This window comes from Amblyraja radiata, chromosome 28 (assembly GCF_010909765.2).
Source record: "Amblyraja radiata isolate CabotCenter1 chromosome 28, sAmbRad1.1.pri, whole genome shotgun sequence".
In the NCBI taxonomy this organism is placed as follows: Eukaryota; Metazoa; Chordata; class Chondrichthyes; order Rajiformes; family Rajidae; genus Amblyraja; species Amblyraja radiata.
Window position 1 is genome coordinate 15,775,829 of NC_045983.1, and position 26,374 is coordinate 15,802,202.

Below are 26,374 nucleotides of genomic sequence, written 5' to 3' on the forward strand. Positions count from 1 at the left end.
CAATGTAAAGCACTTTGGCCAACGAGAGTTGTTTTTTAAATGTGCTATAGAAATAAACGTGACTTGACTTGACATATTAATCTGGGCAGTGAGAGATATGGTATTGAATTATTGTAATATGTTCAAGAGAAGCATGTTACAAGACCGACGGAAAACAAAAAACAGTTTATACAAGGCTTAGGTTTATAGAATGAACCTTGCAAATGGAAAGGTAGCAAAATCAGAAAACACCTCCATTTCCCACCAAAAAGCATTTGGGCCCTCTGCATCTCTCCGGAAGATAGATTATAGAAAATAGGTTTAAGAAAGAATTGCAGATGCTGGTAAAATCAAAAGTAGACACAAAATGCTGGAGAAACTCAGCGGGTGAAGCAGCATCTATGAAGAGAAGGAAATGGCGACGTTTCGGGTCGAGACCCTTCTTCAATAGGTGCAGGAGTAGGCCATTCAGCACTTCGAGCCAGCACCGCCATTCACTGTGATCATGGCTGATCATCCATGATCAGTACCCCGTTCCTGCCTTCTCCCCATATCCATTGACTCTGCTATCTTTAAGAGCTCTATCTAACTCTCTCTTGAAAGCATCCAGCGAATTGGCCTCCACTGCCTTCTGAGGCGGAGAATTCCAGATTCACATTCTCTGGGTGAAAAAGTGTTTCCTCATCTCCGTTCTAATTGGCCTACCCCATTCTTAAACTGTGGCCCCTGGTTCTGGACTTCCCCCAACATCGGGAACATGTTTCCTGCCTCTAGCGTGTCCAATCCCTTAATAATCTTATGTTTCAATAAGATCCCCTCTTATCCTTCTAAATTCCAGTGTATACAAGCCCAGTCACTCCATTCTTTCAACATATGACAGTCCCGCCATCCCAGGAATTAACCTTGTGAACCTACGCCGCACTCCCTCAATAGCAAGAATGTCCTTCCTCAAAATAACCCTTCTTCTCAATATTGATTTCTCAAAGTTCAAGTAACCCTTGCTTTCCCTCTCTCTCTGCCCCTCCCCTACCCAAATTCTCCAACTGTTCTCCTGATTAATTTTACTGCGATTAGTTGTTGAGAATGATGAGAATATGGCAGAGTGATTGGTGGTCTGATTTGAAGGTGGTGAGGGAGAGATGATCAGATGATAGGGAGAGGAACATGAGAGCTTATGAGAGGGAATGAGGTAAGGGCTGATGAGAAGATTGGAAGGAGGGCTGATGAGATGGAGAGGAGATGGTGAGGGCTATTGAGAATGGGGGGAGCGGTAGGGGCTGATGAGAACATGGCAGAGGAGATTATGAAAACATGGTGGAAGGGAGATGCAAGGGAGCAAATTCATACACAACTGCAGTTGGAAATCTGAATTGAGCGCAGGATGAAGTGGAAGTGCTCAGCGGGTCGAGCAGCGTCTGCGGCGGTAATTTCCTCCGGGTGGCGGGAACTGGGCGATGGACGTTGCACCGCTGCGCCCCTTGGTGTCGCTGCATTTGCTGCGCAGGAAGCTTCCAGCACCTTCCAGAATATTCGTCGACCAATCGGCGAGCGTCACAATGCCGGCAGGTTGATTGACAGGGCGGCTCACCATTTAAACGCAGAGCGATGACGCACCAGGCAATCACCGCAGCGGAGGCGGAACGTCCTGCAGTTCATTCCGTTTCCTGGCTGCGGGAACCCGCCCCCCTGCGCTTGTGATTGACGCGCCGGACGACCATACAGAGGGCAGCGTTCGGGCCGCTCAGCCAATGGTGGGGGGTTGCGGCGGTCTGTGTCGTCAGTTGTGCTGCTGCGGCTGCACAGAGAGGGTGTGTGATTCCTCGTGGTAGTCAGCATGTCTGCGATCAAGGCGTTAAACCCCAAAGCCGAGGTGGCCAGGGCCCAGGCGGCCTTAGCCGTCAACATTAGTGCCGCGAGGGGGCTGCAGGATGTGCTGAGGACCAACCTGGGACCGAAGGGTACAATGAAGATGTGAGTGGGGGGGGAGGAAGCGTCTAGGCCGGGGGGTGGGTGTGGCTTGTGCAGAGTCATGGCGGCCGAGCCAGATCGGGCCTGATTCATTCACCCGATCGAGCGAATTCAAATCGCCTTTAATTCTGAACCGCTGCGTCGCTACCTCCGCTGATCGAGTTTTCTTTCTTGTACTTGTTGGTGCTTCGGCACAAGGACCGCCGTCTGTAATCTCATGTGAAGCTTTATTCCTATTCATTTCTTCCCACAGGCTGGTTTCTGGCGCTGGAGACATCAAGCTCACCAAAGATGGCAATGTGCTGCTGCGTGAAATGGTAAGTGTTACCAAGACAGGCGAGAAACGGAATAGGGGTTGCAAATTACTACATCTAAAATGGAACATTTATTATATTCATTATTTCAACAGTAACAAATATTATATATTAGCGTGTTCCTTCTAAGTTAATTTAAGCGATACTGTCCGATCCGCGGAGTTAGTCCAGCAATTGTGGGTTTTTTTTTGTAAACCAGCATCTGCAGTTCCTGTGTCTGTTCTAAGTGAATTCGTGCGTTTACACTTAATCATAGAACTGACCAATTTGGCATTCTGGGCTAGTCCCGTTTACACTGCTCTCCATAATGTTTGGGATAAAGACCTATCATTTATTTATTTGCCTCTGTACTCCACAATTTGAGATTTGTGATAGAACAAATAACATGTAGTGCACATTGTCAGATTTTAATAAATTGTAATAATTAAATACATTTTGGTTTCACCATGTCGAAATTACAGCAATGTTTATACATAGTTCCCCCATTTCAGGGCACCATAATGTTTGGGACACAGCAGTGTCATGTTTAGTGTTTTGTTGTATATCCTTTGCATGCATAGTTCCCTCATTTCAGGGCACCATAATGTTTGGGACACAGCAATGTCATCATGTTTAGTGTTTTGTTGTATATCCTTTGCATGCAATGACTGCTTGATGCCTGCGATTCATGGACATCACCAGTTGTAGGGCGTCTTCTCTGGTGATACTCTGCCAGGCCTGTATTGCAGCCAATTTTAGCTTATACTTGTTTTGGGGGCTAGTCACCTGTTTTCTTTTCAGCACATAAAAGGCATGCTCAATTGGGTTCAGATCGGGTGATTGTCTTGGCCACTCAAGAATTGACCACGTTTTAGCTTTGAGAAACTCCATTATTGCTTTAGCAATATGTTTGTGATCATTGGCTTGCTCTAGAATGAACTGCCTGCCAATGAGTTTTGAGCCATTTGTTTGAACTTGTGCAGATAGGATGTGTCTACGCACTTCAGAATTCATTATGCTACTACCATCAGCAGTTGTATCATCAATGATGATACATGAGCCAGTACCTTCAGCAGCCATACATCCCCAGGCTATTACACCTCACCACTGTGTTTCACAGATGAGGTGGTATGCTTTGGATCTTGGGCAATTCCTTCTCTACTCCATACTTTGCTCTTGTCATCACTCTGATACAAGTTAATCTTCATCTCATCTGTCCAGAAAACCTTTTTTCCAGAACTGTGGTTACTCTTTTAAGTACTTCTTGGCAAACTGTAACCCAGCCATCCTATTTATGCGGCTAACCAGTGGTTTGCATTTTGCAGTGTAGCATCTGCATGCAAAATGAAAACGCTTCTGAAGCTACATTTACCATTTAAATAATCGTAAACTATCAATGTGTTTTGAAATAAATTTTACTCAGATGCAAGCTAAGGAATGGGATAATTGTCAGCTGTTAATTGGATAATAATAATAAAATGTCCTGATTTTGTCCAATTAACAGCTGACAATTATCCCATTCCTTAGCTTGCATCTGAGTAAAATTTATTTCAAAACGCATTGATAGTTTACGATTATTTAAATGGTAAATGTAGCTTCAGAAGCGTTTTCATTTTGCATGCTAAAACCCACCTGAGAACCATGGGCGATTTTGCAATTTTACTGACGGATTTTTCACTTTTAAAACTTTTCATATAACAAATGAATAAAGATAAAACGTCAATAATGCCTTACTTTTGATGAAATGCAGCGAGCAAACGTGATAATTCCCGATATTTTCGATCTTTATATCTCCACGGCGAATGTCCGCTAACCACTTCCGCTGTTGTTGCCCCTTCAGCTCCCTCTTGTATTTACCTTCGTTTTTATCCAACTTCTGGACTGTAAAGTAAGATAACTGTGTCTCACGGTCACCCCGACTGGCACAGTTATTTACAGCTCAAAAACGGGCCGTTTTCGCGGTTTTTAACGGGTGTGAAAGTGCGCGTTTTCAGCATCAATAACATGTACCGGAAGTGACGCTTGTACCCCAGTTGGATTTTGCGGTCACGTGGGTGAGGATCTATGATCCAGTGACCTTTCGTGAAATCACCCTATAGCTTTATTAATTGCATTAAGGAGGCAATTAAAAACACCTGAGCAATTACAAACACCTGTGAAGCCATGTGTCCCAAACATTATGGTGCCCTGAAATGGGGGGGACTATGTACAAACACAGCTGTAATTTGGTGAAACCAAAATGTATAAAAAAATACCCTTTAATAAAATCTGACAATGTGCACTTTAACCACATGTGATTTTTATTTTTTATTACATATCTCAAATTGTGGAGTACAGAGGCAAATAAATAAATGATGAGTATGTCCCAAACATTAAGGAGGACACTATCTACATTTAGCTAAATTCCCTCAAACCCTTCCCATTCATATTCCTGTCCATTTGCATGTGTTTAGTACACTTTGTAAAGGCTGTTGGATATCTAACATGCACAGTGTGGAATTTAACTGTTTACACGCTGCAAAATCCAGTGGAAAATTACATAATCTGCTTTATGGGTTAGCTGAGTTTATCCTGCTGAACCAGGCCTGTTGGTATTCCTGATACCTGCATGCCTCTTCTAACCAAAGCTGTGTATGCGAGCCTGATCTCATTTCTCTTCTGACCTGTTGATTCAATGGTGAGGTCAGTCACGATGATAACTAGCCGATGGGCAGTGTAATACAAATACCTTGCCCTAAGAGCACCCCTAACAAGTTTTGACAGGTTTAATATCGGAATGGACCTTTGTTGTCCGTGATTGTAATTTTCCATCCCAATTGATACTGGCACCCCAGATAACACACTGACCTGGTTTAGTGTACTGAGTGGCATTGGCGTAACAATACAAGGAGAGTTCAATATGTCTGGGCTGCACAGTTGGATCTCCACATGGAGGCCTCTAGTGGAGCCTGGTGACTGATAAGGTGCCATCCATTCCCCCAATTGTCTTGGAACTGCATTGCATTATTTACATTTGGAACCTTTACTAAGTTTAGGTAATTGCAAAATATTAGCATTGTTTGAGTCACCACATGTTGGATGGGGTCATAACTGTAAAGTAATGCTTTGATATTCCAATTCTTTTACAGCAAATACAACATCCAACAGCCTCTTTAATAGCTAAAGTGGCTACAGCTCAGGATGACATGACAGGAGATGGCACCACCTCCAATGTGCTGATTATTGGTGAACTGCTGAAACAAGCTGATCTCTACATTTCAGAGGTATTTAAAAGTTTGTAAACTGATAGGCAGATTGTGTTCAATGGCTTGCAATTTGTCTCTCAGATAATCTGAATCTGAAAGCATTAGATGACTTTCATATGTCGAGATTGATTGTAGCAGTAGCAGGTTGCCTGAGGAAAATATCAGATTCCTATCAAAGATGATGATCCTTGGTTGGGTAGTGTATATAATGTATAGTCGGGATAAATAAGTGACATTGTGTGTACCTGTAATCCTTCATTTATATTTTACACTTCCTTTCTGGCCATAAATGTGGATATCTCGTTATATATCCAGTTATATAAATGTTGGATCCTCAACATACATAAACCTGCGCATTGGATCTGATTTGTTCATTCCAGAAGAATAAATACTAATGACATCCCTTGTGTAAGAAAGAACTGCAGATGCTGGTTTAAACCAAAGGTAGACACAAAATGCTGGAGTAACTCAGTAGGTCAGGCAGCATCACTGGAGAGAAAGAATGGATATGTTTCGGGTTGAGACCCTACTTCAAAAATAGCATCCCTTGCCATGTAGAAAGTTTAGTGTGGATTTTGAAACTCAACTGACCGGTCTTCTTTAATTGCAGTATCCTCCATAATGTTTGGGACAAAGACCCATCATTTATTTATTTGCCTCTGTACTCCACAATTTGAGTTTTGTAATAGAAAAAAAAAGTCACGTGTGGTTAAAAATGCACATTGTCAGATGTTAATAAAGGCCATTTGTATACATTTTGATTTCACCAAGTAGAAATTACAACAGTGTTTATACATAGCCCCCCCTATTTCAGGGCACCATAATGTTTGGGACACAGCAATGTCATGTAAATGAAAGTAGTTCAATTGGGTTCAGTTCGGGTGATTGACTTGGACACTCAAGAATAGAATGAACCTCCGGCCAATGAGTTTTGAACATTTGTTTGAACTTGAGTAGATAGGATGTGTCTATACACTTCAGAATTTATTATGCTGCTACGATCAGCAGTTATATCACCAATGAAGATAAGTGAGCCAGTACCTTCAGCAGCCATACATGCCCAGGCCATAACACCCCCAACAGTGTGTTTCACAGATGAGGTGGTATGCTTTGGATCTTGGGCAGTTCCTTCTCTCCTCCACACTTTGCTCTTACCATCACTCTGATATAAGTTAATCTTTGTCTCGTCTGTCCAGAAGACCTTTTTCCAGAACTGTGGTTGCTCTTTTAAGTACTTCTTGGCAAACTGTAACCTGGTCATCCTATTTTTGCAGCTAACCAGTGGTTTGCATATTGCAGTGTAGCATCTGTATTTCCATTCATGAAGTCTTCTGCGGACAGTTGCCATTGACAAATCCACACCTGACTCCTGAAGAGTGTTTCTGATCTGTCGGACAGGTGTTTGGGGATTTTTCAGCTGTGGAGGTCTTCCTTGGCCTGCCAGTCCCTTTGCGATTAGTAAGCTCCCCAGTGCTCACTTTCTTCTTAATGATGTTCCAAACAGTTGATTTTGGTAAGCCTACGGTTTGGCTGATGTCTCTAACATTTTTATTCTTGTTTCTCAGTCTCATAATGGTTTATTTTAATTGGCACAATTTTGGTCCTCGTGTTAATAAACAACAATATAAGTTTCCAAAGGTGGAGGAAAGACTAGGTGCTGAGAGCTCTCTTATACCTGCATGAAGGAGGCAATTAAACACACCTGAGCAATTACAAACACCTGTGAAGCCATGAAATGGTTATGGTGCCATTAAACATTGTGGTGTTTGTTATTGCTTTTGAAAAGGGGTTTGCCATAAAGTTATTCAATTCATATATGACACTGGGTAGATAAACAGCCAGGTATTGGCTAATTGTGCATGACTGAATTCTGCGTTAGCTCTTCTATAGTTAAAGCAGTCAGACATCATGCTAAATTATCTTCATCTTGATTTAAATTGGTGCTTTGTACTGTCAGAGCCGCATTTAAAAAGGTGAGCACAAGGTTTTACAGCATGCACGTTATTTTTAAAAATGTTATGTTTACAATAAAAGTCAAAGTTTTAATTATTGCCCGCACATTACAAAGAGGAACTTGCATGACTAAAACAAAATGCCCCTTACTGCCTTGCATAGAAACATAGAAAATAAGGGCATAAAAAATGAAAATCAAGTCATTTAGAACAAAGCAATCAGAGCGAATATGCATGGGTACTTGAAGATAGCAACACCGACCATTAAGTGATGAATAAGATGACAGGGCTGTAAATGTTTAATTTTACAGCTGAGATCAAGGTTCAGTCACATTCTTACTGAATGGCTTACTATTTGTAAGAGGAATTCATTTGCACTGAATGTTATAACTGAGAACTATTTCACATTTCAGCAACGCTGTCCATTGTACAGCAGTTTAATTTATTAATGTTTCAAGATTTAGAAGTGTCACCAACCGTGCATTTAACTGTAAGATGTTAGAATAGACAGAGGCTTTGGAGGAAATGTATGTGGAGAGAATTGGGATTGAATTCAAGAGTTTGACTTGTGAAAGTCCAAGATGCCCAACTGGAGATTTGTAGGATTGAAGATTTGACATGAAGAGCAAGGCCAAGAAAAGGTTTGAAAACCAAAAATACAATTTATAAATTGCACCATGACTAATATCCCAAATGTGATCGAGTTTAGCAAAACGTACTTGGAAAATAAATGTTCATATGATGGCTTTTCTATTCAGGGTTTGCATCCCAGAATTGTGACTGAAGGGTTTGAAGCAGCAAAAGAGAAGGCCCTGGAGATGTTGGAGCAGGTGAAAATATCCAAAGAGATGGACAGAGAGACTCTTATTAATGTTGCCAGGACATCATTGCGCACAAAGGTCCATAGAGAATTGGCGGATATCTTGACAGAGGTATTTACACACCTGAAAAAATGCTTTCTATTCTCGTCCTGTTTTCAATCTTGTATTTGGCTATTGATTTTCTGAGCAGTTGAATGCTACGACCATTCAATTTAAAAAAAAAAAAAAAAAACACAATTTATTCCAGGTAGTACCAGCAGAGACTTTAATTCCAGTTGATAAAACGTGTTTGCACCACATGTTGTGGAAATCCTGGATTCTTGATGCAACTTTCTATTTTATAGTAGTACTGCGTATTTGAGTTATTGCTTTTGAAAAGGGGTTTGCCATAAAGTTATATTCAATTTAAATATGATACTGGGTAGCTAAACAGCCAGGTATTGGCTAATTGTGCATGACTGAATTCTGCGTTAGCTCTTCTATAGTTAAAGCAGTCAGACATCATGCTAAATTATCTTCACCTTGATTTAAATTGGTGCTTTGTACTGTCGGAGCCGCATTTAAAAAGGTGTGCACAATGTTTACAGCATGCACGTTTTAAAAAAAAATGTTATGTTTACAATAAAAGTCAAAGTTTTAATTATTGCCCGCACATTACAAAACTTGAGATATCAGTGACATTTAGTTTAGAGATATAGCGCAGAAACATGCCCTTCGGCCCACGAGTCCGCACCGACCAGCAATCCCTGCACATTAACACTCTCCTACACACCCTAAGGACAATTTATGCTTACACCAAGCCAATTAACCTACAAATCTGTATGTCTTTGGAGAAAGTACTAACTTTGCACAGACAACACCCGTAGTCGGGATTGAACCCGGGTCTCCTGTGCCGCCCTTGCCGACATGACGGTTGGCAAGATATAGTTTGATTTTTGTAGGTGCAAAAAACTGCAGTAGCTGGAATCTTAAGCAACAAAAAAGGGATAGAGGAACTTTGTGGGTCAGGCAGCATCTGTGAGGGGAATGGACAGATATTTCATGTCCTGACCTTCAGACTGATGAAGGGTCCAGACCCAAAATGTCATTTGTCCATTCCCTCCGCAGATGCTTCCTGACCTGCTGAATTCCTCCAACTGTACAAAACACTGCAGATCAGGATTCATCCAAGCTTGCTGGAGCTGTGAGTCAGCAGTCTTACCTGCTACGTCACTGTTTCACGGAATACTATGTGGCAGTTGGTATCTTGTTCAAAGGTTCAAAGGTTGATTTATTGTCACATACACCTAGATGTAGTGAAATTCCTTTTGCCAATGCAGCACATAAAAAAGAATACAAACATAACAATAATAAATAGCTTTAACATAAAAACATCCCCCCACAATGGTTCCCATTATGGGGGAAGGCACAAAGTCCAGACCCATCCCCAATGTCCACCCATAGTCGGGCCTATTGAGGCCTCCACAGTTGCCTCTACGGAGGCCCGATGTTCCATGCCGTCCTCGCCGGGTGATGATGTTCCGGCGTCGGGAGAGTCCTCTCAGCGGCATGGGAACCCTGGAACGGCCGCCTCCCTACTCGAGACCGTGGCTTCCGGAGCCGACAAGGCCGCGCCGAATGGAGCTCAACTGGCGATCTTGTCGCGAGATCCCAGGCTCCCGATGTAAGTTCAGCGCCGCAGCTCCGCGATGTTTTTAACGCTGGTCCCAGCTCACTCACGGTCAGGTCTCCCGCAATGTTGTTTGCACTGGATGCACTTTTATTCCACTTACTGAATAAAAGTTGGTGCCCTAGACGATGGTAGTGTCTGGGCAATGGACGATAAAATGTGGCATACAATTCTGCTGCTTCCCCAAACGCCACATGTTTTATTCACCATTCCATTGGAGCAGAATCCTATGAGCAAGTGTTTTATCTGTGGAAAGATGGGGCTTTATTGCTGCAAGTTCTGTGCAATGGTCAATTAAGGTTATCCCTCACTAGGCTCCTGCACATTGTGTGGCAGCTTTATCTTTCAGTGCTTAGTCAATAATGTGCTATCAAGACACACATGAATATTGAAGGTCCAGTATATTAGATATCCTTGCTACTGGTAGTGATTTTTCAAATGTTTTTCAATATGGTGAACTGAGGCAGGTTGTTGTTTATCTGGATGAATCGGTGTTAAGGACTTTCAGTTTTAATGTAGTGTTTTTATTACAAATGAGACTAATTAAAAGCTGCCACATTGTCAGTCAGGTCTCCCGCAATGTTGAACATCAAGTTTAGATTCTGATCATTGTTGGAAATGGGCTTTGGCACTTGTGCTGCAAATGTTATTGGTCCAGGGCTGAATACTGGGATGAGTCGCTTAATTTTCTGTGGAGTTGAATGATATGACATTTCCTTGGCATGGTCCTATTACGGATGTGGATCATGGAACTGCATCTTTATGCATTAGGACCTCATCAGCAGCATAAACCTTAGTCCAAGTGTCTAATGATGTTTAACCAAATGTTAAAGGATTAATATCTAATCTCTTGCTTGGAAATTATTTGTGATTTAAATCCTGCAATATATTGTTGCAATGTTAGAATCTTTGAATTATTTTCGTGGTTGTATTAGACTGTCTAACTGTACAGTGTTCTGATCACTTGTAGGCTGTGGTTGATGCTGTTCTAACAGTGAAGAAACCAGATGAACCCATTGATCTCTTCATGGTTGAAATTATGGAGATGAAACACAAAACTGAGAGTGACACAAAGTAGGTATTACCAACTGAAAGTTGATTGTTGCATTGGAAACGGTGGTGTTGTGTGTCAATTTTCTCATTTGTATCAAACTACTAATGTGAAGAGAGGGCTGGCCATAAATCTTATTGTGATTTGGAACAAAATATACAAAATTAGAACAAATGTTTTGCCATTTTTGGAATAGGATTGTTAATTGTGAAGGTTACATGAACACTTTCAGCATAAGTAATCAAAGAAGAGATATTCTTTCTGCGTCTACTCAATCAATTTAAGACGTCTAGTTGACTCCCAGCTTCCTTTTCTTGAGAGAAGCGTCCAACCTATTTATTATTTATTTTATTTTATTATTTGCCAACCATCATCAATCCATTTTATATAATGGTGTGGGGGGAGGGAGGATGTGGGGGCGGGGGGGAGTTGTGGGGCCAGGAGGGGCAACGAGCGCTTTGGGGGAGAGGGGTGTGTGGGAGGGGGGAGAGGTGGGGGGCAGGGTGTGTGGGTGGAGGTTGTGGGGGCAAGGAGGGGTTGTGGGGGTGATGGGTGTGGGCTGGTGGGAAGGGTTGAATTTATGGATAATTTGATATTTATTTTCCAGCCTTGTGAGAGGAATAGTATTGGATCATGGTGCTCGTCATCCGGATATGAAGAAAAGAGTGGAAAATGCTTATATTCTCACTTGCAGTGTTTCACTGGAGTATGAAAAGACGTATGTGGAATCAGCTTTTGAAATTCTCCAAGCTATCATGATTTATAAACATGATAATTGTAAGGACGTTGTTTTCCTGACTGCAACCAGGGTTGGAACTCTGATTTACGATCATTGAGTATTGGGAAATGTGTTTTAAGGAGTTGGATGGGAATAGTGGAATGGAGATTTGGGAATGTACATGTCCGGTTGAAATTATGCAAGTCAGTTTGACACAGGCTTATGGGAGGTTCTCATGTCGAATAGGAGACTAAAGTTAGGAAGTTCTGCTAAATATCCCAAAAATACTGATGAGTGCTCAGCTGGAGTATTGTTCTATTAGGGACACTTTGAGTTTATCAAGGTAACAGAGAAATGCCGAGGGTGGCTTATTAAACTGGCAATCTAGACCATATAATTAATGGCCTGCCTATTGAATGTTGAAGCTGAGAAAATTATCTATAAAAACATAACTAAGAAAAATTTCAATCAAGGACATCATTCATCTGAGGTAGATTGTATCTTACTAATTTTAGAGGTCAAACAAGGCAGGGAAATACATCATGGAGATGTTTAACAAAGCTTGCATTAGATTTAAATGAGTTTGAATTTAGAAATAAAAATAATAACATTTTGGAAATAGACACGTAGAAAATAATTGAACAGCAATCGTCACTTATCCAGTATCAATATCAGTCATGACCGAGCAGCCTTCCGCCAAGTACGTTTATTCGGACGTCTGACCTTCAGCTTGTCTGTTACATTTCAGTACTCGGGTATGGATGTGAGAGTCGAGCTCATTGCCAGTGGTGCTCTGAAACTGTTGGCCTGAGGCAAATGTTTTGGTTGGAAAAAAACTAAAATGGTGCCTAGTGAATATTGCAAAAACAAAATTAAACAAATGCTGTCGTCAATTTTATTGATTTGGTTATGGCTCAATAGAATTTAATCTGTAAAATACTCTGTAATAACCAGCTATTTTTTTAATTTGTACTCAGAGAAGTAAATTCTGGATTCTTCTACAAAAGTGCCGATGAGAGGGACAAATTTGTGCAAGCAGAGAGAAAGTTCATTGAAGACAGAGTTAATAAAATTATAGCACTGAAGAGAAAAGTTTGTGGAGATTCCAAAAAAGGATTTGTAGTCATTAACCAAAAGGTAAATGCTTTATTACATAGTTTTGTTTCTGAAGCTTTTGTGTGTTACAGGGCAGGTGTGCCGTTTGGATCCTGGCTGAAGAACAATTGGCATTGCCTATTTCTCATTTTAGTCCAGTTGGTACAGAAGCCAACGTTCTTGATGGAATTGCTAATGTCGAATCTCCATTTCCAAAGAGCATTTGCCTCAACTTGAGCAACTTTTGACATTTGAATACATATACAATATAGCCCTTAAAACTCAAACTTCCTGTATTATTTGTTTTAGTAACAATCGTATTTCTATTTAGGGTGGGAGTGTGGTCTTTGCACCTGAAAGTTTAGCAGCCTTACTTCTAACTTTCAGGTGATTATCCCAATGCACTTGGTGGTGAGGCTGTTGCCATATAACCACATGGTTATTATACCGTAAATCTCTATATAACTAACAAAAAGTGTTCCGTTTGTGCCCACGATGTATCTCTATGTCAATGGTTAATTCCTATCTTCTTCCAAACGCAAGGCTACAGCCTTCATTTTCACACATCCTACTCACATTTATCCCGTGGTGGCGATAAACATCTTCCCGTCGCATTTCCACCTATATTTCTGAAGTTATTAATCGCTGAAATTTTAAAAACAGCCCGAAAACTCACAAATGTTGGAGGGAAAAAATCCGAATGACGTCACAATGCACTCGCAAGGCAGGTGACGCACGGAGTCACTCAAGCCTTCTGCAGCACCACACACGCAACTTGTATGTTCTTACCTGGTAAAAATCGCCAACATCAATGCTGCTCACGGACAGAGAGAAGATACAAATGTTTTTCGTGACTGACTTGCAAAAGATAGTGCCAGCGGATTGAGGGCCAATCCCGGCCCATGACCACCCGGGTCTGGAGGGTGACTGAGCGCGCTGAACCCGAGCACCAAGGGACATTCAGACACCCACTGTAAGCGGCAGAAGGAGTGAATTCCTTGGGACAGCCCCAACTTTCCCCCCGGGGTCAGCGTTGTCCGGACACACAGGGACACAAAACCTGGCAACGTCCGCGTCAGCTGCAGCAGAGTTGGGGACTGTCTGGTTCCTCCGCCCACCCAGAGTCACTGACCGGCACCATGACCCCCAACGGGGTGATTCGCTGTGCCGAGGATCGGAGGGAGGAGAGCACGGGGGGGGGGGGGGGGGGAAAGAAGAGAAGAGCGAAAGTGGTGGAATAATGCATTGGGGAATCTGGTTGCATTGTGGGAACAGGTGAGTGGTGCAATATTGCATTGGGGGAGCAGACCCAAGTATAAACTAAAATTTTCACCGTGGTTTTTTAAAAATTTCCCCTGCATATGTACCTTTTGTAGGTTTTCTGAGACAGTGGCATAACTAATGGTGTTACTACCACGTAGCTTCCAGCAGCTGGGTTCAATCCTGAGCACTCGAAGCAGTTTGCACTTTTCCCCTGTGACCTTGGTGCTTCAGGTTTGTCTTGCATCACAAGGATGTCTGGTTTGTCAGATTAATTTCTTCTTGTGTGGCTGATAGATCAGGTGGGAATTGATTGACATTTTGTGAGAATAAAACAGGATTAATGTAAATCTGTGCTTAATATTAGCCCAAAGCATCTGTTTCTGTGTTCTAAGTGATCAGTTGGAATGAACAGCTTTTATTTTTAACATGGCAGGGCATTGATCCATTATCATTGGATGCATTTGCAAAAGAAGGCATTGTGGCATTGAGAAGAGCGAAGCGGAGAAACATGGAGAGGTTAGTCAAACTTTCACATCCAAGGCAGTATCTGCGGAGCGAATGGACAGAAGTCGTTTTGTGTCGGGGACCTTCAGACTGAGGGGGTTCTGACCAAAGATACTAGAGGAGCAAGATAGACCACTCCTGCGAAATCCAATGGATTGACGTGTAGAAAGCAACGGAACGTCACTTCCGCCATTTTAGGAATAAGATCATGATCTCCGTTCTGCCCCTCGCAGTTTAATGCATGGCAGTCCATTGGATTTTGTAGTTTATCTTGTTCTCTAAGCCTTCATTGTTAGACTATTATTATCTCTGTTTATAATAAATAAGGTGCTCCTTTTAAAAAAAAAAAATTTAAAAAGAGAAACTGCGTATAAAATGAGCAACAATGCTCAATGAAAGGTCTCTGGACCATATTCTATGATCTTTTGTTTAATCAGTGTTGTGGGGGAACGGTATGTGTGTGTTTCTGTGTGAGTGGCAAGATAGAGATAATATATTTCAAAGTTCCTCATAGATCAGAAGCAACTTTGATTTAAAGCAACTCATGATGTACATGAGCCAGTCTCATGATGTACATAAGCCATAAAGACAATTATATTTGCCTTTATATTTTGCTATAAGATATAAGCCATAAGCCAATATGTTTGCCTATATTTATATTTTATAAACACATATTATATATGATAGATATATAAATGTGATATTGATGTATATAATTATATAACACACATACATAATTCTCTAGTTTCTTATATATATAAACACATATATGCATTATATGATGTGTATATATGATGCGTACATATGTGTGATATATATGTATATAAATATATAACACACATGTATGTTTCTCTAGTTTCTTTCTTGTGATCTCCTAATTTTGATGAACTTTTTTTTCTTTCATTCAACCTCTCTGAAATCCTAATATTGTGAATAAAATATAAATGAACACATGCCAAGATATTTTTTCATTCTATATTAGTGTAAAGAAATATAGTGTATACATACCTACATTGATGCAGAAGTGAGAGCATTATACATGAAAACTGCATTGCTACCATAGTTTAGTTTTTAATTTAACATATATTTGAGGGAAATCTACATATATTTGAGGGAAATTAGTTACCCTATTTCCTGGCAATGAAGACGCACCACCATTTGAGTTGTTAAATTTTGAAAAAAGGATGGCGGGACAGGATCGAGGGTTTGGTTTAGTCCAGGGGTCCGCAGCCTTTTTTGCATAGGGGCCAGGTCCCTCCAGGACTAGCTGCAGTTCCCAGGTCACCTGCGAGCCCCGGGTCTAGCTGCGGTTCCGCTGTCCGGGCCTGGCAGCCGCTCGCAGCCACCCGAGCTCTGAGTGAGTTTTTAAATGTGAATATCTCATACCTAAACATTTGTGGGTTAGCAGTATATTGCATCAATTCACTCAATTTTAAATCATTCTACAACAAAATTCATAAACAAGGATAACACTTTTTATTTCTGTCATTTATGGTAAGATTTACATAATTTATTGTTTTATGTGTGAGATATACAGAGTGTTCAAAACAAAGGCGGCAGTTCTTTGACAAGTACTCCGTAGTTCGCTGTAGGAGATCTTATCAACGAGTATTCTGGACCCACTGTCAACATCTGAAATTACAGTAAAATATATAGAATTAACTTATAAGAACAAATCTGATTATAATCTGAATGGTGGCCGATTAGGAAAAGGGGAGATGCAACGAGACCTGGGTGTCGTGGTACACCAGTCATTAAAAGTAGGCATGCAGGTGCAGCAGGCAGTGAAGAAAGCGAATGGTATGTTAGCATTCATAGCAAAAGGATTTGAGTATAGGAGCAGGGAGGTTCTACTGCAGTTGTACAGGGTCTTGGTGAGACCACACCTGGAGTATTGCGTACAGTTTTGGTCTCCTAATCTGAGGAAATACATTCTTGCCATAGAGGGACTACAGAGAAGGTTCACCAGACTGATTCCTGGGATGTCAGGACTTTCATATGAAGAAAGACTGGATAGACTCGGTTTGTACTCGCTAGAATTTAGAAGATTGAGGGGGGATCTTATAGAAACGTACAAAATTCTTAAGGGGTTGGACAGGCTAGATGCCGGAAGATTGTTCCCGATGTTGGGGAAGTCCAGAACAAGGGGTCAGTTTAAGGATAAGGGGGAAATCTTTTAGGACCGAGATGAGGAAAACATTTTTCACACAGAGTGGTGAATCTGTGGAATTCTCTGCCACAGAAGGTAGTTGAGGCCAGTTCATTGGCTATATTTAAGAGGGAGTTAGATGTGGCCCTTGTGGCTAAAGGGATCCGGGGGTATGGAGAGAAGGCAGGTACAGGATACTGAGTTGGATGATCAGCCATGATCATATTGAATGTTTCTATAACTACATAACTGCAGAATGGATGATATGTCAATTAAATGCAATTGTTTTCAGGGGTGGGGAGAGACATGTATATCGAAGATGCATTTTTCCTCTAGTAGGTCAATTTATGCCTACTGAATAAAGTCTGTATTCATGTCTACTATGTTCTGTTGTGCTGAAGCAAAAGCAAGAATTTCATTGTCCTATCTGGGACACATGACAATAAACTCTCTTGACTTGATTTAACTTAAATGTAGAAGAGCTTACAATACCCTGCCTGCCTTACAACAAGAACAAAACCAAAAACGTACAGCAGTGTAAAAATTGATGCCCTTATTATTGTTTAAGAAGGAACTGCAGATGCTGGAAAATCGAAGGTAGACAAAAATGCTGGAGAAATTCTTATGGAGGTGGAGCATTTTTGTCTACCTTTTATTGTGCTATATCAATAAAAGAAGACTTTCTAATAACTTGCTGATGTACCAAAAAATGTCATATAATATAATACATTGTCGAAGGATCATAAGAATAGAATTATATATGTTAGTCATCATACATTGGGAAGGAAATTAAGGCTTTAATGTGTGCTCCTCGTGGCATGTCATTGTTCCCTATAACTCTATTTATCGTGTATTTTAAACACCACTGATCGTGTACATTGTGTATATTTAACATTTTTTTCCTGTATTTTTAACACTATTTCAAACCTGCTTAAACACAAGCCGATTCGGGATCTCCGCTGCTTGGAGGTCCTGAATCGGCCGCCTCCTCCGACCGGGGCTTCATGATGTTATAGGCCGCGGGCCGGTTGTCGGAGCTTTTCTCCGGCGAGGAATCCCAGACTCCGCGAGGGAAAGTGCACGCTGCCCCCCGCGACTAGAAGCTCCACACACTGCGGCTTCAGAGTGTTATAGTCCGCGGGGCCAGCGATCAGAGCAATTCTTCTGGCAACCCCTGGCTCTGCGATCTGAGCTATAGGAAGAGATCGGCCTCAAGACAGAAAGTTATAATTTTTTTCTTACCTTTCGTCTTTAGTGGGGAACCTGAAGAAACACTGCTATAAAGTGCTTGAATCGCTTACATTGGCGATTCGAGCACTATAGCAGAACGGCTCGCTAAGCGTGTAGATGTGGGCGCCATGACAGAAGCCCATTAAAAAAAAACCTCATATATATGATTCCCAAAATGGCGCTAAACAAATTACCCATGAGCCCATGACCGTACTACAGCTTTTTCGTCAAGTGGTTTATCTTGCTCCTCTATAATCTTTGGTTCTGACCAAAATGACATCTGGGAATTTTTCTCCATAGAAGTTGCCTGACTTACAGAGTTCCTCCAGCATTTGTATTCTGAGAAGTCTGAGTACAAGGTTCTAGCATCTGCAATTTCTTTGTCTCTATTGTATATCCTATGGTGTTTGGGAATCTGAGTATGACCATTACCACAAAATGATGCTTGTACAAATCAAAATCACAGGTACAGAAATAATCACTTAGTTGAATGATTCTCTCGGTTTCTCTCTAGCCAATATCTGATTTCCTGAATATGGCAGGATTTTGTTTTGCAGATTTCCAGTTTTTATATACAGAGGTCAATAACCATATTAAATAAAAAGTAGAGCAAAAAAAAATCATAGAGCCTGAAAATTATTTCCAGGAATCTGGATGTCAAGAAGATGTTGGAGTGATCATTTAAGCTGCACTTGATGTTGGTAAACAGAAAATATTTTGGACTTTGCCTGCTTTTTGAATCAGCAGCAAAAATATATTTTAAAATTTTAGGTTCAATTCCTTACACAGGAAGTATCTCCCATACTCAAATGTTTAATGACTTCTGGTCTTTTAAACTTGTTAGGCAGTTTGGAACTTCACATTGAAGTATTTCATAGCTACCCTAATTCTTCTGTTGAGCACTATTTAAAACACTGTCCTGGTATTTGATTGCTACCAACTTGTCATGTAATACCTCTTGAAAAAGAAACTCGCCGTGTTTATCCATGTGAAAAGGCATGCAAATACTAATGCAATTAAATTTAAGGATATGAACCTGAGGTCTTATGGTAATTAAACCATTGTGCTAATGCCCACTTTAATTTCAGGTTAACACTTGCTTGTGGAGGCATTGCCATGAATTCATTGGAGGACCTTACCCTGGACTGCCTGGGACAAGCTGGGCTTGTCTATGAACAAACATTGGTAGGTGGTGGTGATGTTAGATGCTGATGGTGATGTTAGGTGCTGCTTTGAGTGAATAATGAAATGTAGTTATTGGTTTAATATGAATGGATTGCCAATGTTTATGGCCATCCACGGGTAAACACCACATAAATTAGATGAATAAACCCCTTTGCCAGGTGATTTCTTTGCCACATGCCGATTATACTTTAGGAAACCACTGTGGGATAATTTAATGGTACGCACAGTTTAATAGACAATATGTGCAGGAGTAGGCCATTCGGCCCTTCGAGCCAGCACCGCCATTCACTGTGATCATGGCTGATCATCCACAATCAGTACCCCGTTCCTGCCTTCTCTCCATATCCCTTGACTCCTCTATCTTTAAGAGCACTATCTAACTCTCTTGAAAGCATCCAGAGAATTGACCTCCACTGCCTTCTGAGGCAGAGAATTCCACAGATTCACAACTCTGGGGAGAAGGTAGGAACGGGATACTGATTGTGGATGATCAGCCATGATCACATTGAATGGCGGTGCTGGCTCGAAGGGCCTACGCCTGCACCTATTGTCTATTAAAAAAAGTTTTTCCTCTACTGTGTTCTAAATGGCCTACCCCTTATTCTTAAACTGTGACCCCTGGTTCTGGACTCCCCCAACATCGGAAACATGTTTCCTGCCTCTAGCGTGTCCAATCCCTTAATAATCTTATGTTTCAATAAGATCCCCTCTCATTCTTCTAAATTCCAGTGTGTACAAGCCCAGTCGCTCTATTCTTTCAACATATGACAGTCCCGCCATCCCGGGAATTAATCTCATGAACCTATGATGCATTCCCTCGATAGCAAGAATGTCCTTTTGTTTTGCGTGCTAATGAAAACTCCATCCCTGCTTGCAAAAGCCAAAAGTAAAACAGATTACTGAAGATTGCCCTTTTATTTTTGATGCAGAATGTGTAGCAAATATTCATGACATGAACCCTTTCTTTTAAAAAAAATACAATTTCCTGTTAGTCAGACACTTTGGCCATTGGCTGATTTGATTGTAACCTCCATTCCATATTTCTGTGTATCCACGGTAACAACTATTTCGCTTGTTCAGAATCTTCACCTAATCGGAGACTCTGTCTCACGTGCCCTTTGAGTAAGAGATTTCCAAAGACTCGGACCCGCCAGAAAGAAAATATTTTGTCACATCTGTCTTAAATAGGTTACCACTAAATTCCAGCACATCACCTGATAACTTAAACTTACCTTAATTAAGATAAAGGAAACAACCCTTGTTACAGAGAACAGAGAGGACATGGCAAAAGTGATCATGGCAAAAGTGATCAAGGCATCTGTAAATTAAGGTTGTGTTCCTGCCATTGAAAGTATAAAATACAGGCCTTGAATGCTGAATGGCATTGCAGATTCAAACTTTGTTCCAGGTCCAAACGACATGGCATTATTATATAAAGAGTGATATATTGTCAGACAAATTTCAGGTGGGGTGTTAAACTGTTTGCTTCCTTAGAAGGGAATGAGAAGGGGAATATTGTGTTGGGATTTGGATCTTGTGTTGCATAAAATTTGACTTTTTTAATGCAGGGTGAAGAAAAGTTCACTTTTGTTGAGGAATGCAACAATCCTCGGTCAGTGACACTGCTTCTCAAGGGTCCAAATAAGCACACTTTAACACAAATCAAAGATGCTTTGCGTGATGGTCTACGTGCAGTAAAGAACGCAATTGAGGATGGCAAGTGATTTTCATTTACATGATTGAAGGAATCAAGTTAAATGTGACATTGCAACTGTGCCTTATTGGTATGGTAAACAAGGATGAATCGCAGAAATGTTATTCTCTCATTGAACAGTTAAACAAGTTCAAGTACAATGACATTATTTGTATTTTCCATTCAATTTATTCTCACACGGAAGCATTTTTTTCATAACTCAGCTTTATCTTACAAACCCTGAATTTAAAAAAAGCTAGAATGCTCATATCTTTAGCAGACATGCATTATAGTTCTGTATGTATAGCAATGAATAAGATTAACCTCTAACAATAATTTTTTAATGTATTACTTTGTGATGTCGTCTGGTCACGTGTGTGATATTTTGGGCTCACTTTCCAAAGAATGGCCCGTGCACTTTTAGCATAACCTGCCTTCTGTATTCTGTTGTGTTCAAGAAGGGTTTCGGCCCGAAACGTCGCCTATTTCCTTCGCTCCATAGATGCTGCTGCACCCGCTGAGTTTCCCCAGCAATTTTGTGTACCTTCTGTATTCTGTTGTTGCTGTGATCACTTTTGGCCTGTCTTCTCTGTTCTCTTTAGACATTTGATAGGCTTTTCCTTATCTTAATTACCGTTCCAACTGTATTAAGTAATGTCCAACACATTAAGTGAATTCCACTTGTCATTTACAGTCTACTAGAAACTTTGTTAGTTTAAACTACAAATTGCAATTATCAAGAGTCTTCCAGAACCCCACTGGAAACTTTATATTAAAAAAAAAACCAAACAAGAACTAAAGGGGCGGCATGGTGGCACAGCGGTAGATTTGCTGCCTTGCTGCACCATAGACCCGGGTTTGATCCTGACCTCGGGTGCGGTTTGTACGGAGTTTGTACTTTCTCCCTGTGGCTGTGTGGCTTTTCTCTGAGATCTTGGGTTTCCTCCCACACTCCAAAGATGAACAGGTTTGTAGGTTAATTGGCTTGGTGTATGTGTAAATTGTCCCTAATGTGTGTAGTATAGTGTTAATATGCGGGTATTGCCACATAAAGCAAAATATTGAATCCAACTGTTTCATGATGCTTCATTGATTAGTCTACTGTGAGGTCTTGTCAATAGACAATAGGTGCAGCAGTAGGCCATTCGGCCCTTCGAGCCATTCAATGTAATCATGGCTGATCATCCCCAATCTGTACCCCGTTCCTGCTTTCTCCCCATATCCCCTGACTCCGCTATTTTTAAGAGCCCTACCTAGCTCTCTTGAAAGCATCCAGAGAACCTGCCTCCACTGCCCTCTGAGGCAGAGAATTCCACAGACTCACCATTCTCTGTAAGAAAAAGTGTTTCCTCGTCTCCGTTCTAAATGGCTTACTCCTTATTCTTAAAGGTTTTTCCACATAAAATATGTTCACTAAATCTTGCTGACAGTACCTGACTAAGCCACATATTTCAAAATAATGGAATGAAACTTTACAAAACAGGAGAGGGCCATTTGGCCCATCGTGTCTGCTGGTTAACAGTTACCCAGCCAAACCTAACTTTCCAGCACTTGGTCCTTGGCCAAATTTAAATTTGATGAGCGCTTCCAGACCACGCAATTTAATACACCACAATTATGTCCCCCCCCATTTCCTTCCAAAGAAAACTAACCTAACTTAAACCGTCCACTGATTGTTTAAAAGTACCAGCATGGTAAAGAATGCAGTTAAAAAGACTGATGAGATGCTTTCATTGGTGTAGAATATGTGCAGACAGGTTATACTAAATTTCTGTGGAATTCCAGTTATACCACTACTCTTGAGTTCTGTGTTTAGAGATAATTTCACTAGAGTGAATTATCCAGACAGTGCGCGCACACACAGGAGGGAAGTAGACATCTTTCTTTACCCTAAACGGTGATGGTCTTAAACTTGCTGCCTGAAATCAGGAGGCAGCTCAAGCGACAGCGAAGCATCACTCCCTGATGAGCTCAATGCGTTATACGCACGCTTTGATAGGGAGAACACTGATGTGCTTTCCCGAGCCCCCATAGCCCTGATGGTATTACTGTGAAAGTCACAGAGACCGACGTCAGAAGATCCTTCAGCAGGGTGAACCCTTGGAAAGCCGCAAGACCTGATGGTATACCCGGTCGAGTTCTCAAAATCTGTGCAGACCAACTGGCTGGGGTTTAAGCGGACATTTTCAATCTCTCTGTTGAGGTCTGAGGTTCCCTCCTACTTTAAGAGGGCATCAATAATACCCAAGAAGAGTAAGGTAATGTCCCTCAATGACTATTGACCAGTGGCACTAACGTCCGTGGTGATAAAGTGCTTTGAGAGCCTGGTTATAAGGCATATCAACTACGACTTCAATAAGAACGTTGACCCACTACAGTTCGCCTTCTGTCACAATAGGTCTACGGAGGATGCGATCTCCCTGGCTCTCCACTCCGCAATGGACTACTTGGACAATAAAAATACTTACGTCAGACTGTTTATAGACTACAGCTCGGCGTTCAATGCCATCATCTCCTCCAAGCTGGTTTCGAAACTCACGGAACTGGGTCTCTGCGCATCCCTCTGCAAGTCATTTTGAATTGACAGAAACACTTCATCCTCAGCGATAATCAGTACTGGAGCACCTGAAGGTTGCGTGCTCACCCCCCTTTGCTCTACTCACTCTTTACTCATGACTAGCCGGACATAGTGCAAACTCCATTTTCAAGTTCGCTGACGACACCACCATTGTGGGACGAATTGCAGATGGTGGTGAGTTAGAGTATAGAAGTGAGATCGACCGACTGACCATATGGTGCCAGCACAACAACCTGGCTCTCAATATCAGCAAAACCAAAAAACTGATTGTGGACTTTGGAAGAGGATGGTGAGGACCCACAATCCTGTTTACATCAATGGGACGATGGTGGAGAGAGTCGAAAACATCAAATTCCTGGGCGTGCATATTTCCAATTATCTTTCCTGGACATTGTTGTGTTGCAACAAGCACACTGATGCAATCATAAAGAAAGCACATCAGCGCCTTACTCCGGAGAAGATTACGGAGATTCGGTATGTCAAAGAGGATTCTCTTGAACTTCTACAGGTGCACAGTAGAGAGCATACTGACTGGTTGCATTGTGGCCTGGTTCGGCAACCTGAACGTCCAGGAGCAGAAAAGACTGCAAAAAGTTGTAAACACTGCCCAGGTCATCACCGGCTCTGACCACCTCACCATCAAAGGGATCTATCGAAGACGCTGCCTCAAAGGCAGCCAATATCGTCAAAGACCCACACCATCCTGGCCACACACTCATCTCACCACTGCCATCGGGAAGAACGTACAGGAGCCTGAGAACTGTTAACGTCCAAGTTCAGAACAGCTTCTTCCCAATAGCCATCAGGCTATTAAACACTACAACCTCATAAGCTATGAACTACAATAGACTATTATTATTATTATTGCACTGTTATTGTTTGGGTTTTTTTCTGAGTTTTTTTGTATTATTTATTATGATTCCATATTCTGTTGTGCTGTAGCAAGTAAGAATTTCATTGTTCTATCTGGGACATAAGACAATAAAACACTCTTGACTCTTGAAAGTGTGCTGGTAGCAGAATCTTCACCACCTTGTTGAAGAGCTATGTGCTCCAATGCCTTGAATCTCCTTCCTTGATAAACTGCAAATCTAGGCAAATGACATATCAGAATGAGTTCTACGGCTTGACCAGATTTTCTTCTGTTTCCTGAAGATTGTGCTGAAATGACATGGGGGCTGGCAGATCTCTATTATTGTACCTGACTAATATGCTTGAGAGCTTTGTGGGACTAGAACTAGAATCTATTTGTGCTTTCCAATTCTATATATTTTTTTTTTAAATAATAAGTTTATTGCTGCACCTTCATTGTGCCACATTCTCTTTCTTGGATATATGTTTAAAAAAACATACAACAAAGCACAATTAACCATTGGGGCATTTGGTGAGCTAATTCTTACATGTTTGAATTAAAACTCTAACCTGATGGTGGCCAAATTATTTTTTAACTTTTATTTTAATAGGATGTGTAGTGCCAGGTGGAGGTGCATTTGAAGTTGCTGTAGCAGATGCTTTGATCAAACACAAACCCAGCGTAAAGGGCAGAGCGCAGTTAGGAGTGCAAGCATTTGCAGATGCACTGTTGATTATTCCCAAGGTAAGAATTTCTTACGACAAAGTATGTCTCGTTATATATTGACATGCTGGTATAAATGTGTGCGGAGTGGGAGGTGGAATTTGATTGCATTCTTTTGGCTTTAAATTGAAATTGTTCATCCTGACAACTATTAGTTAACAAGACACATATTTGATGCAATTTGCTATTTCCTACTTTCAAGTGCAAAAGACCGTTGAAAATGTACTTTCAACTATTACATGTGGAAAGTAATCGAAAGTGTGCAATAAGACTTCATACTTTGCTATGCTCTCTTCCACATCAAAATACTTTTGCCTGTGTTCTGTCTAATTTTGGCCTAAGCTAAATATGGCACTGGTAACTGATTATTTGCTGTATAAATATATCAACTACTGTTTGTTTCAGGTACTTGCACGTAATTCAGGATATGACCCTCAAGAGACACTTGTAAAAATTCAGACAGAATACTCCAAAAGCGGTCAACTTGCTGGAGTGGACGTGAACACTGGTAAGTTAGCACTGGGATCAGTCAGTTAATTGGTCATTGCATACTGCCCCATGTGAATGGTAGAATCTATTTGGGAGGATGTACTTGATCAAATATAAGTAAATTATATTAATGTAAATAGGTGGGTGAAGGGCCAGTAATATGTTTAAATTGACGTGCGCAATGTAAAGTCACTTGATTGTTTCTTATTTTCTTGTTGATTCTTGAAATTGGCTTTGGCTTTATGTTAAATTAGGTTAATAGAAGCGGCGTTTTTTAATGCACCATTGTCTGTTTTGATTCATCATGCTGCAGGTGAACCAATGTTAGCTGCAGAAGTGGGAGTTTGGGACAATTATAATGTCAAAAAACAGCTGCTTCATTCATGGTAAGTGATAGAAATAAACCTGACCTGGATATTTTTCCCCTTTATAATACAGATTCCCATGTATTTTGGGAACAGTGATCACAACTCCATAAGTTTTAAGATATGAATAAGGATGTCAGAATCTTTTGGGTGGTGTACTAAATTGGAGTAAGGCAGAATACAACATCACTAGGCAGGACTTGGGAGATCAGGGCAGCAAGTTGCAATCGGGAGTAGGGATGTATGTGACCAGTTAAGGCAACCTTGAATGACCAGAAAGTTCTAAATTTGATCAAAAAAGGAAATGTGTAAGCCCCTGGAGCCTTATGGGATCTATCCCAGGATATTAAGAGAGGCAAAAGAGAAGATTGCAGGGGTCTTGACCTAGATCTATGTGTCTTCTCTAGCCACAGGTGAGATACTGAAGAGAAGCTAATGTTCCTTTGAGAAGGGAAGTGGAGTTAATCCAATAAATTATAGACGGGTGAGCCTCTTATCAGTTGGGGAAGCAATCGGAGAAGATGCTTTGGCATAGGATTTAGTTGTCCTGG

At 41.1% G+C, this 26,374-nt stretch overlaps 1 protein-coding gene and 2 non-coding genes across 3 annotated transcripts in view; all 3 read left to right on the plus strand.

Annotated features, from left to right (window-relative positions):
* The first annotated feature begins 1,742 nt into the window (after positions 1 to 1,742).
* The window catches only part of cct6a (chaperonin containing TCP1 subunit 6A), a 28,815-nt gene continuing 4,183 nt past the window's right edge, over positions 1,743 to 26,374 (plus strand). The window contains exons 1-13 of the mRNA XM_033045920.1: positions 1,743 to 1,950; positions 2,201 to 2,264; positions 5,369 to 5,503; positions 8,196 to 8,369; positions 10,898 to 11,001; positions 11,586 to 11,696; positions 12,674 to 12,833; positions 14,488 to 14,570; positions 19,026 to 19,122; positions 20,691 to 20,838; positions 24,857 to 24,990; positions 25,375 to 25,477; positions 25,772 to 25,844. Coding sequence (XP_032901811.1) covers positions 1,814 to 1,950; positions 2,201 to 2,264; positions 5,369 to 5,503; positions 8,196 to 8,369; positions 10,898 to 11,001; positions 11,586 to 11,696; positions 12,674 to 12,833; positions 14,488 to 14,570; positions 19,026 to 19,122; positions 20,691 to 20,838; positions 24,857 to 24,990; positions 25,375 to 25,477; positions 25,772 to 25,844 — 1,523 coding nt within the window. The 5' untranslated portion in view covers positions 1,743 to 1,813. The remainder of the gene's footprint in view (positions 1,951 to 2,200; positions 2,265 to 5,368; positions 5,504 to 8,195; positions 8,370 to 10,897; positions 11,002 to 11,585; positions 11,697 to 12,673; positions 12,834 to 14,487; positions 14,571 to 19,025; positions 19,123 to 20,690; positions 20,839 to 24,856; positions 24,991 to 25,374; positions 25,478 to 25,771; positions 25,845 to 26,374) is intronic.
* LOC116989226 lies at positions 7,343 to 7,470 on the plus strand. Its single transcript, XR_004416186.1, has one exon. It is a non-coding gene; the product is annotated as a small nucleolar RNA SNORA15 (small nucleolar RNA).
* On the plus strand, positions 8,711 to 8,838 carry LOC116989228. The gene has a single exon (XR_004416188.1). It is a non-coding gene; the product is annotated as a small nucleolar RNA SNORA15 (small nucleolar RNA).